Here is a 12,379-nt window from a genome sequence, read left to right on the forward strand (position 1 = left end):
CCGCAACTAATGTCCCCCCGTGCATGGACGTCCATTGGGTGTGGAGACCGAGCGCTCAATAAATACCTCGGGAGGAGCCTCTCACAGTTGCGATCCATGAAGCCATATGTATAACGCAAGCGCCATCTTTTTAAAAAATGAGATTAAATTTTAAATATTTTACACAGGAGCAAATTACCGGGCTAAAAAGTAATTTATATGTTAGTTCAGGACATGGTCTATTCGTCTGCTGAATTTCATCCAAATATGTTCTTCTCTTTGCGTTTCCTTCTAAACATTTTTACAAATTTTCGCATTTATAATATTAGTAAGAAGTAAGATAAGATTAATTTTATAATCCTACGATTATAAGGCTCCATTTTTTAGCCACTTAAAGAAGACATGAAGAAAGCGTAGGTACGAACAGTGGAAGGCCTAATATAAAAATAACTAAAGCCTAAGTACGGCAATAGACGGACAATTGTGTAAATTACAGTCTTGCAGAGTCTTAGTAAAATTCTAAGCCTGATAATAATCTGATAAACAAATTACACTGAAAAGAAATACATAAAGATATCATCAGGTATAAAATGTATTAATCCGCAGGTATTTTATTGTACTCTGCGAAACAATAATCATCTTATAATCGAAAGGGAAACATTAATTTATAAAATATAAAAAATGTCACATACAATAAAGTATGCTCACGATTCGGTGTTTTTTTATTTGAATGATTTTTCATCTCGTGTTGTGGCGAAGTCAGGGTTACCTGGAGACCGATATCATCTTGGAAAACTAATTTTTCAAGGTTTGAAAGAAGATCAAGATTTTTTATTTCAAGTAAGTATTTATTTATCAACATGAAAAAGAATCGAAATTTTAAGGCGGTTACCAAAAAAAAGCGGCGATAGCCTAGTTGGGTGTGGAACGGACTGTGAAGACGAATGTCCGCAGGTTCAAATCCCAAGGGCACACACCTCTGACTTTTCTAAAATCATGTGTGTATTCTTTGTGAATTTATCGTTCGCTTTAACGGTGAAGGAAAACATCGTGAGGAAACCTGCACATCTGAGAAGTTCTCCATAGGAATTTCGAAGGTGTGTGAAGTCTACCAATCCGCACTAGGCCAGCGTGGTGGACTAAGGCCTTAATCCCTCTCAGTAGTAGAGGAGGCCCGTGCTCAGCAGTGGGCGAGTATATAATACAGGGCTGATATTATTATTATTATTATATTATTAAAAAATTGCTGTAGTGGCTCTCTTTTGCACATTAGAAACAACTTCATTCATTTTAGGTGAAGCTCCAAAGAGAGAAAGGGGAGAGTGTTTTCAATGCAGAAACTTTTGACATTCATGAAACAAAATAAACTTACAAATATCTTAGAAATACCAAGGTAAAGTTACCTTACATGCAAGTAATATTACTTTTATTCCAGATAGACGGTTCCACGAATGAATCAGAAACCAACGGATCAGCGTTACTAAGATCCATAAAATGTGCCAACGCCTTCAGGAATATGGGTTTAAAGAAAGGAGACGTTATAGTTTTGATGGCTCCTAATCACATAGATCTGGCGATTCCGTTGTATGCAGCGTTATATCTTGGAATTGTAGTTGCAGCTATTGATGCCACCTTGGGAATAGGTAAGTAATTTTAACATTGACTTGCTGTTAATTCTCGTGTTTGTAATGCGGATTGCAAGCCGATAACGAAGCTAAGTTAGTTTAGTTTAGCTCGTATTACTGATATATTAATTTATATTTGTGTACTTGTGTATACGAATGTAATTCTCAATATTTCATTTTCTCAGCTACTCTGGTTAAGGTACACAAACGTAATTATGAACTTGGTTTACGACCGGCATAAAAATTGTCTGTAATTTCAAAGTAAAGGCCTTTACTTAAATACATACATATTATTTTTTGTCCGAGATAAGGTTTGTTGAAAAAAACTTATTTTCTATTTTGTAAAATATGACACTTATGATGTAGACACTAAACAGCTGTTTTGAACAGGTAGTGGTGAAAGAGAGAGAATAACAGTCGCAGTCTGTCTATACTAGGCCGATTAAACGTATCGTCTCAATCATTTGACTTTGTTATTCATCTCAATAGGGCATAATCTTTGCAGCGTCGGTAGCAAAGTCTATAGAGAGGGTGATCTCTGCAATTAAAAGTGTGTTAAACCGATCCGAAATTGGAGTTGAAGAAGAAGTAAAAAAAGAGACTTAGCAGACTCTGATATTTTTTAATAAATCTTTTTCAGAGGAACTTAAGGGTTTTTTTGAAATCGATGAACCAAAAATTGTTTTCTGTCATGCTTCAAAGTACAAGGCAGTAGATGCGGCTTTGGTTAACGCTGGAGTTAAGTCAAAAATTATAACGTTTGACAACAACCCCAACTGCACGAATTTTAAAGACTTTGTTTCGTCCAATTCAGACGAAATTCTTGATCGCAAGAAGGTCATCGATGAATTCAAGTAAGTGTACATACGTGTTCAAGCTCCATGTCAATAGTCACAAATAAAAAAATAACTTTCGAACAATATACTACAACTTTTAATACAATAACTTTACCTGCTAAAAAGGCAGCTGATGTTTTTACTCATCACGCCATCACGGATTTTTTTATCAATAATTAATTATGTAACCTTGAAGGATTTATTCTTGATAATCAAAAAAGATCGAAACAAATTATCAATTGTAAAATAATTATGATAATTAGGGATTTCCTGTACCAACAGTGATGTCCCATTAAACTACTATTTCAACATAATGCCGACTTTTATTCCTCCAATGAACTAATTCTTAACTCTTGTAACCTATTTTCTATAATTTCTATCTTAATTTATTTATTCAGTGATGTAACTGTAATATTTTTGGAACCAAAGTCAGTGGTTCTTATGATATCTCATTGTTCCTGTTTTAGACTAGAAGATTTCGATCCAGCAGAAACCTTAGCCTTCCTGACAACAACAAGCGGTACTACTGGACTTTCTAAAGCTATCGCGCTAACTCACAAAAATCTGGCGATAGCGATTCCATACATATGGTAAATTGACATTAAAATTATCAAATATTTCAAATTAGGTTAAATCTGCTGAAAGCAAGTGAACATTTCTTAACAAGAACTGCGGGGAAGGTTGGATCTCATCGGTTTATTTAGAAGGCAGACTTTAGTGGCAGTGAATTAAAATTTGACTCTTCACAAACATAAACAAAACAACCTAGAGTTTTGAATTACTAAGCTACTCATCATCTATTGTCATCCTAAAAAAATAGATGTCAAGTTTCTTAATGACCAATAATTATTCAAGGTAAACAAGTATTTCACACTTCTTTTTAGGGGTAAAGATATGCAGGGATATCGTCTAGAGATTTTTCCTCCCATAGACCCACCATTACAACTCCTGTATGCCAGGATCAGCCGTGGCACGCTTTTTATGACAAGCTCGGCGAGTCTCAGAGAAACCTAATTTGTCATCACCCCGCAACGAAATTAATCAAATAGAAAGATAGTAAGGAGTTGGAAATATTAATTGTCCACTACAGAATAGGAATGCAGTCGCCCCAGACTTACCAATTGAATACGAATCTATTTTTTATACTTCTTTCAGGTTATGTGACACGAACTTCCCGACACCGACAAAAGTAGTGCTGCTCATAGCGCCACTTCAGTGGTTGTCGTCCGGATTCCATTACCTCTTCTCTCCGATGCTGAAGTACACGAGGCTGCAGGTGTCAGAACCGTTATCGAGGGAAGTGTTCGCCAAAGTTGTGAACAAATATAAGGTGTTTAATTTTTTACTGAAATTTTGGGTTTGATTACGTTTTGCTCGCCATCTCGTTTGCATAAAAGTGTTTTTCTTGGATCACTTCCGTACTTTACTAGTCTAGCTTTGTGTTTAATTATATCAAATCCCTCAAGAGTTCTGGAGTTTTTTACTAGCGGTCGGTCTGTCATATGTGAGAGTCCGTCTGCGTATATACCACCGCAATGTCTTTTTCTGCCGCCAAGCAGCAGTGTGTAGTCACTGTTATGTTCCGATTTGAAGATTGTAGCCTGTGCAACTACTGGACTTTACATCTCATGTCTCAAGATGGCGAACGCAGTGAAATGCAAAACAATACTTTGTAATTCAAGGTGTTGGATGGCATTTCTACTGTTTATTAGTAGTCGCATCGCTTACCATCAGGCGAATAGCAAGCTCGTCTCGTCTTTCAAAGCAAAAAAAATCGCTAACCACACTTTCTAATCAACACAAACTTACATCATAAAGTAGCATTAATTTAATAGCATTAAACTAAAGTAGTTTATTTTCTTTTCAGCCTACATACACGGCGATAAGTCCAACACTACTTCAATACTTGTGGAAAATTGAGCAGACCGATTGCGATATGACTTGTTTCGAAACTATTTGGCTTGGAGGAAGCTTTGTACCGGAAGATCTGTTAGAAGATATAAAGGTTTGTTTAAAATATACTCATATCACTATATAGTGACTACCTACCTATTCCAATTACCATTTTCCTGAAGAAGCTACCATTATACTACAAATCTTCCAAAAGAATCTCTTAAATTAATCTCTCTCATTATCTTTCCTACAAAAATAACTGGGACAAGCAGTAAATACACGACAAAAAAAAGCAATAATGTCTTCTTTGTTTATAGAAAATAAAACCTGGCATCAGAACGGCAGCTGGATATGGTCTCAGCGAGGTCGGAGGTTTGGTGTTTTACGATCAGTTCACGAAGAAAGGATCAGTGGGTAAACCTTTAGGAAGCTTTGATTACAAAGTAAGTGAAAATATTTGAAAATAATTGAGTTTATTATAGGACCCTATAACTATATTAAGTTTGTTTAAAAACATATTTTTTAATCTATCATTATGACGAACACTGTTTTTTTGTTCACCGATGAGACAATCAGAAGTACGTAGATAAAGTTTTTTATTTATCGTCCTTCTTACCTTCCGATTTAAAATGGTATTGTATTAACCTAGGGCTGCCATTACCAAAATTGCCGACGCCGGATAAACACAGCAAAAATCCCGGACATTTGGGCGAAATATGCGTTTTCCCCGGACACCACTGAAAAAATAATTATTACAACAAAAATAAAAATATAGTTATAATTTTTATTCATTTATACATGATGAATAATTTTAAAAAGATTAATTCAATTTATCACTTATCTATAAAAAAAACTTGGATTTCCTCTGACAACAAAAGTGTCCAGGTTACACCAGGACACTTTTTAAAAACCCCTGCCGACCGCCCCGGTCGCCCTTGAAACTAGGACAAATCTGGGGAATTCCAGACGGATGGCAGCCCTAGATTATTTTAATATTATTTTTGCCAGCTGGTGGATCCTGAAACAATGGAAGATATCAGCGAGCCGAATGTTCACGGCGAGCTGTGGCTTCGAGGACTACCAGTGTCTAAGGTATTATATCGATAATATATTTTTATAATATAGCCCAGCACTGGGAGATATTAAGCGGTAAGCGTAGCGTAGGACGACCTCCGACCCGCTGGTCCGACGACATTCGCAGGATCGTCGGTGGACGCTGGATGAGGAGAACGGAGGACCGAGCAACGTGGCGCGCTCTAGGTGAGGCCTATGTTCAGCAGTGGACAGTTGTAGGCTGATGATGATGAAGACTGGGAGATATTTGTCGCGGCCCTAGGCACACAGTGCAGTTGTATATTGTGGTGTGACTTCGTGAAATAATTGAGACACGTCAAACCAGTTTAGGTTGCCATTTATTGGTGTCACATAACTATAAAATATTACAATTACGCAAATACATACAAATGCTGACACAAGATATTATAAAGGTACACACTATACTTACACACTACAATATACCTCTTGGTTGCAAATTGCTATTGAGGCCTTTAACGGCTCGGGAACATTGATTTTCCTTCTCCCTCTCCGCCTATCCTAAAAGAAGGCTCATGTACATCTCTCATCCTCCCCTCCGACAAATTCGCTCCCAACTTTCCAATTGTGCCTTACAACTTCCACCATAATAACATTGCCGACTCCCTTCAGTTGTTGATACACTAAATAGTGATGTTATCGAAAGAACCGAATCGAAAAACATATACAACCTCAGTCGAAACACTTGACACAAAGAAAACCTCCACCATTGTACTTTTTGACGCAACGCAAAAAGAACCTAAGAAATATTTTTAAATCACACTATTATTTTTTAAATTACCTATATTGTTAACTTATGATTTTTGATATTTGTTTTTATATTCTCTTTAGTTTATTTCTTTATCTCTGATTTGTACTGTATTTATTTTCTTATATTTGGAATTTTAATATTTTTACACATTCATAATATTCTTATTCTGAATTTATGTATAGTGTTTAACGATTATTTTGTAATGCTATTGCTTTATTTACCGCTCAACAGTCATAGATACTATTAGACCCATAAAAATTTACCGTTACTTTTCCTACTTTCAACTTTGATATTGGCAAAATCATCGTCTGCCAACGATGGAGCCACAATCTAAAAATTGAGTTGAATTGTATTGTTAACTAGGGATACTACAAATGTCCCGAGGCAACAGCGGAGACGTTTGTAGAAGGCGGATGGTTCAAAACCGGAGATATATTCTACAGAGACGACGACTGGAATTTCTTCTTTGTTGAACGCATGAAGTTGCTGTTGAAATACAGAAATCATCAGGTAATAATAATCATCGCAGTATAAATATTATAAAGAAGGCTAATGAAGTCCTAGAAGACTTGCAATAAATCATTACCATCCAGAAGGCATGATAGAGCCCCGATATTATTAAGCATTGCATTATATATTTTGACAGTGCTTAACCATTGTCCTTAAATGTTGTTTTTGGAATATAATCTAAAACCAACCTGTCGCCATGTTTGGTATTGCGGCAGTAAACCGAGGCCCTTGTAAATAACAAAAATGAACAAACATGTCAGATTTAATACTTCAAGTCTTTTAATTAATAATCTACACGAACATGTTTTTGGCTTAAAAACAACTTGCATTTTACTAAAACCTACATCTGAATTTCCAGATATCTCCTATAGAGTTAGAGGCAGTGATCAGACAGCATCCAGCGGTGCAGGATGCAGCAGTGACCGGGCTCCCTGATAAAGAGTGTGGGGAGTTACCAGTCGCATTCGTTGTGCGGAAACCAAACCAGACGGTCACGGCGCAGGAAATTAAAGATCTTGTCATAAGTATGTATGCATGACATTGGGTTTAGACCTTAACGGTGAAGGAAAACATCCTGAGAAAACCTGTATACCTGAGAAATTCTCTATTATTAATTTTCGAGGGTGTTTGAAGTCTACCAATCCGCACTTAGCCAGCGTGGTGGACTAAGGCCTAAACCCTCTCAGCTGTAGAGGAGGCCCGTGCTCAGCAGTGGGACACTACTTATATAATACTGATATTATTATACCTAGATAGCATTATGGTAATATGATATTGGCAATACAGAGGCCGGCATAATTGTGTCGACAGACAAGGGATAAACATCTATCGTTAGTCGACACTCTATTTGGACCGCCCTACTTAACAGATGCAGTGTGGGCGCTTTGCTGTGCACGTATACTTAATATATCACTGTTTTGTATTAAAACTCTGTGTATCATGTACTGTAGTTTATACCTTAAACTGATTTTGAAAAGAGCAACACCAGAGTTTCTTGCCCGTTCTTCTCTGGTGAGAACTGCTTCCGAACTGGTGGTAAAATTAATATTGACGGAATCTACAGAATGTAAGTATATCATTTTACAGGTTCAAATAAATTATTTCAGTTCATTTCAAACTCAAAATGGGTCGTTTCTTCCAGAGTCTGTCACTGACACCAAACATTTGAGAGGCGGAGTGATATTTATAGATGAAATACCGATGACGACAACGACGAAAGTGCACAGGAAGCAACTGAGAGAAATGGCTGTGATGATGAACAGGGAATAATAATTTAGGGGTAAAGGAGACGGTATATTTTATACGCGTCTTTATGCAGTTTCATGACGCACTTTTTGTATGAAATGACAATGTTCCTGACTGTACAGCAGATACTGTGTTTTATTTTATACATGGTCATTTTGACATTGCGTTATTAAATGAAACCACATACTCGTATTCACCTTTGCTAATATTGTGCCAAAAATCATCCATGAATAAAGAATTTTTTCACCAAAAATCGTTTCTAGTTTTCTGATTTTTCTATCATTTTGTAGTTTAATGCGAATATGCGTATGCGTGATTGTATTTCTGACTGAAAGTGTGATGTTGCCACTGCGACGACTTCTCTTAGAGTACTAGTTATTTTGTTCGAATTTTTTTTTATTTTACAACTGCAGCTTAAGTACTTAACTTATTGTAAAGTGTTATTTTCAAGTAGACAAGTATGTGGTTTAATTTAGTAACGCGATGTTAAAATAACCCTAAATAGCTGATAATCATTTCGTTGTTGTAGACTTCGACCGCCCTGCGGCCTTCTCGATCATGTGTGGTTTAAAATACTTAAAATAAATAATTGAACTCACTCCAATAATTATTTAATGTATATTTTAGTTTGGGTTGCAACCCTTTTTCTACGCGTCGTATTGTAATGCTCTTTGACTTTAATGTGCGTGGCGTCGACGCGTTCCAAATATTCCGTCTGCAACTCTTTCTAATTTATTATAATAAACTATGAATATACCTAGTTCCTTTTATTTCTCTTGGGGAATACGTAGGGAAAATGGCAACCATTACCAATTTCATATATTTAAGAACAGTCGTGATAGTTCCGTGAAGCCTTCGTTGAACACTAAACCGCCACGATTGACTTACTATAACTGTTTCAAAAGCTTTTGGAGTAAGTGAATTATCGACAAAAAGTATGTTAGTTTTGATACTGCTATACAACTTAAAATTTCCATTAATTTATTGAAAACGTTGATCATAAACGCAAAAGGAACGGGTCTGATTGTGTTGGTCGGGCTGATACCGCGCGTCCACTCCCGGCCGCTATCCCACTACTGTCCGATACGGGGACTTTTGGCTGCTGGGTCTCCCCCCTGGCCCGGTGCGCCCCTCCTTAGTGAACCTGCACTCCCCAGACTCCTCCGAGGGGTCCATGTTAATACCAGGCTTAGTGCGGACGTCCAGTCAACATGGAGCACGCGACACCAGTGGGTCCCGACCTCAAACCATCCTCCGAGCCCGACCTCCGGGCAGCCGGATTACAGGAGGCGCCACGCTCCCGGTCGAAACACATGGCGAAAATATTAAACGAGTTCGTTGGCGAGGTGCGAGTTCAAATTCAGTGTATAGTTCACACAATAATTAAGTACGTCTCAAAAATTAAGGCGCATATAATATTATAACAACAAAATAATACTTTTAAGTTTAGAAAAAAAGGAATCCAAGTCTTTTCTACAACATGGGTAGAGAACAATTTGTCTATGGTTCAGTTTAGAAGCTCTCACAAAATTAATACTATCAAATATATTCATTTCAATATGGCGGTATGAACATTAAGTAACGACATCTAGCGTCGAAGTTTAGAAGTTTTCGCAATACAACCCTACCAATACTCATAGTTCACTTATTTATGCCCTTAGAATTGTTTTAAACCTGGCATGTTACGATCAAACCTTCACCTCTAGCGACAAAATTTAGAAACTATCTCACACTGAGTGTGTCTATCTATCTCAAAATGGCGAAGACTTTTTGAGCTTCTCTTTTATTTTTAAAATATTTAACCATTTTATAGATAGCCCAGCTTTGTTATCTCAAATTGGTATCAACGTGCCCAGACCATGCGCTAGGGTTGCTAACTACAGATACTTTGCTATTAAAAGTAGTCGTAATAACCTCTCTCCCATGCTCTGAACAAATTTAATAATGTGTTCAATAATAATAATTGTGATATTGACATTTTTCACCTAATGATACAACAATTTAAAAAAAAAACTTTCACGATTATTATAATATGTTTGATTTTATATAAATCTTGCGTCCTATATTAACTATGTATAATGTGTCTGCATAATATAATATACCATATAGAATTTTTTAAAATGATGACATACTATTTTCAATGTTGTTGCATAATGTATTTTTAATTATTTATTTTTAAATAATGTTGAACTTACCTGTAATTTAAACATTTGGCTGCCCACACAGACAAAATCTTTGATAAATTATATGTCCATACATATTCCTAATCAAAGGTCGAAATAATAATTCACTTGTTGATACCTTCCGATTATTTTTATAATTGAAAAAAACCTTACATTACACTTCGTACTTGTGTAAAAGTAATTGAATTAAAACAGTAATAAAGGAAGTATTTTAGTACTTTATTTCCTCTTTTTGAGTAGTAGTATTTATCTTTATAACTTGCATTACAGGAGGTACTTAGATAGAATTGTTTAGATAACAGTTATATGAATATAGTTTATGAAGTTTATTATAATGTTGAGTAATCCAGTTTATACATTTTACCGCTAAGTATAGCTAATGGCGAGATCTTTATGTTCAAAGCAATTCTAAATGCACACTACGCCTTATGGCAGGCTTGTATTGTGAACTCCTAAACTTTAACGATAGATGGCGCTGCGTAAACTTCATACTATTATGTACTACATATTGTACTTTCTGAGGGCTTCTAAACTGCACCATTAGAGACAAATTGTTCTCTACGCATGTTGCAGAAAAGATCAAACGTTTTTGGATCGGTTTGTTAGATTTGCAATATTTTTACATACTAAAAATATATTTTTTTTTATAAATAATATTATGTATCCTTATTTTTTTACGTGTCGTGTAAATTATTCACTGGATTTGAATTCGCTTCCCTACAACGAACACGTTTAATAATTCCGTCATGTGTTTCGACCGGGAGCGTGGCGTCTCCTGTAATCCGGCTGCTCGGAGGTCGGGCTCGGAGGATGGTTTGAGGTCTGGACCTACTGGTGTCGCGTGCTCCATGTTGACTGGACGTCCGCACTAAACCTGGTATTAACATGGACCCCCCAGAGGAGTCTGGGGAGTGCAGGTTCACTAAGGAGGGGCGCACCGGGCCAGGGGGGAGACCCAGCAGCCAAAAGTCCCCGTATCGGACAGTAGTGGGATAGCGGCCGGGAGTCGATGCGCGGTATCAGCCCGACCAACACAATCAGACCCGTTCCTTTTGCCTTTTTTACCTATGTTTATTTATTAATAATTTAAACCTAAAGTAAGTTGTATAGTATAGTAGAAAAACGAAAAATGGTAGTTATCAATTCGTATATCATACATAATATGTATATAATATTATTGAAACTGCAAAATGTTTACATATAGTAATCTAGTAGGGCTCCCAAAAAATATACAAAATTTCATAGGTATGTGTATACCATCCACAAATATCTCCGAAACTAGTAATCGGTTTGTGATCATTCATTTTTCATTAACCTTTATTCAGTTAAACTTGGAGAACAGTATAGATTTAATTAAAATAGATTCAGTAAAACTGTGTTTTGGTTTTGACGATTTTAATTTAAAATATATACTTGTTATTAACTATTTGTTTTATGTTAACATATTTAATTGGAAGTAAAGTAAAAGTATATCCATTCATTTTATTTTACTTTTCTGATATACGATTTTTATTTATTTCACTACTAAAAAGATTATGAATATATATAGGCACAAATACTGTGTTACTTCTGCGGTGTAAAATCTAAAGTGCTTATGACGTTTGGGTTGCCATTGCGAACTTTAGTTCTTACTCCAGATTTTGAACAAATACTTCATATGGACGTTCGTGTCTATTGGTAGAATATACGACAATTCCCACGGAAGTGTGTCGCGTTCCGGGATCGGCCTGTGTAAATCCGTTTCCAACAGGCCAGTATAATTGTGTTGACTGTCAATGGGTACTGGTTTATCATCGGTCTACATTCTGTTGGACCCCACTCCATTTACCATCAGGTGCAGTGAAGTCACTTTTCCATGCTGGTTAAAAAAAAAAACATTCCGATACACAGCTAAACTTCAGGGACAAGGTATTCTTATCTATCTTAGTTCAATAACACAGATAACCATCAAATGTAAGCGGACTGCCTCGGTGGCGTAGTTGTATTGCATGTCCGGTACAATAGCGCTCTGAGGTCCTGGGTTCGAATCCCGGGTCGGGCAAAGTGATATTTGGGTTTTTCTGCTCAGTATCAGCCCGGAGTCTGGAATTTGTGCCCGATATGGCGATAGGCTTGCCCCCTATCACATCATGGGACGGAACATACTTGGCGAAAAGTGGGTGCCCTAGTTGCGCCTCTGCATACCCCTTCGGGGATAAATGACCTGTTCTCAATGTTCTGCGTACTCATTGCTATTTATAAAACATAATGAGAAAGAGAGTTTAT

The 12,379-nt window shown here is 36.6% G+C and overlaps 1 protein-coding gene across 1 annotated transcript; it reads left to right on the forward strand.

The window, feature by feature from the left end:
* Nucleotides 1-560: 560 nt before the first annotated feature.
* LOC115447475 (luciferin 4-monooxygenase) lies at nucleotides 561-8,057 on the forward strand. Its single transcript, XM_030174516.2, has 11 exons — nucleotides 561-819; nucleotides 1,415-1,622; nucleotides 2,245-2,458; nucleotides 2,908-3,030; nucleotides 3,596-3,770; nucleotides 4,308-4,445; nucleotides 4,651-4,776; nucleotides 5,342-5,425; nucleotides 6,540-6,686; nucleotides 7,045-7,210; nucleotides 7,828-8,057. Exons 1-11 carry the CDS (start codon nucleotides 661-663, stop codon nucleotides 7,953-7,955), a joined length of 1,668 nt encoding a protein of 555 aa, XP_030030376.1. The 5' UTR covers nucleotides 561-660; the 3' UTR covers nucleotides 7,956-8,057.
* The last annotated feature ends 4,322 nt before the right edge of the window (nucleotides 8,058-12,379 follow it).

Source organism: Manduca sexta, chromosome 9 (assembly GCF_014839805.1).
Source record: "Manduca sexta isolate Smith_Timp_Sample1 chromosome 9, JHU_Msex_v1.0, whole genome shotgun sequence".
NCBI lineage: Eukaryota > Metazoa > Arthropoda > Insecta > Lepidoptera > Sphingidae > Manduca > Manduca sexta.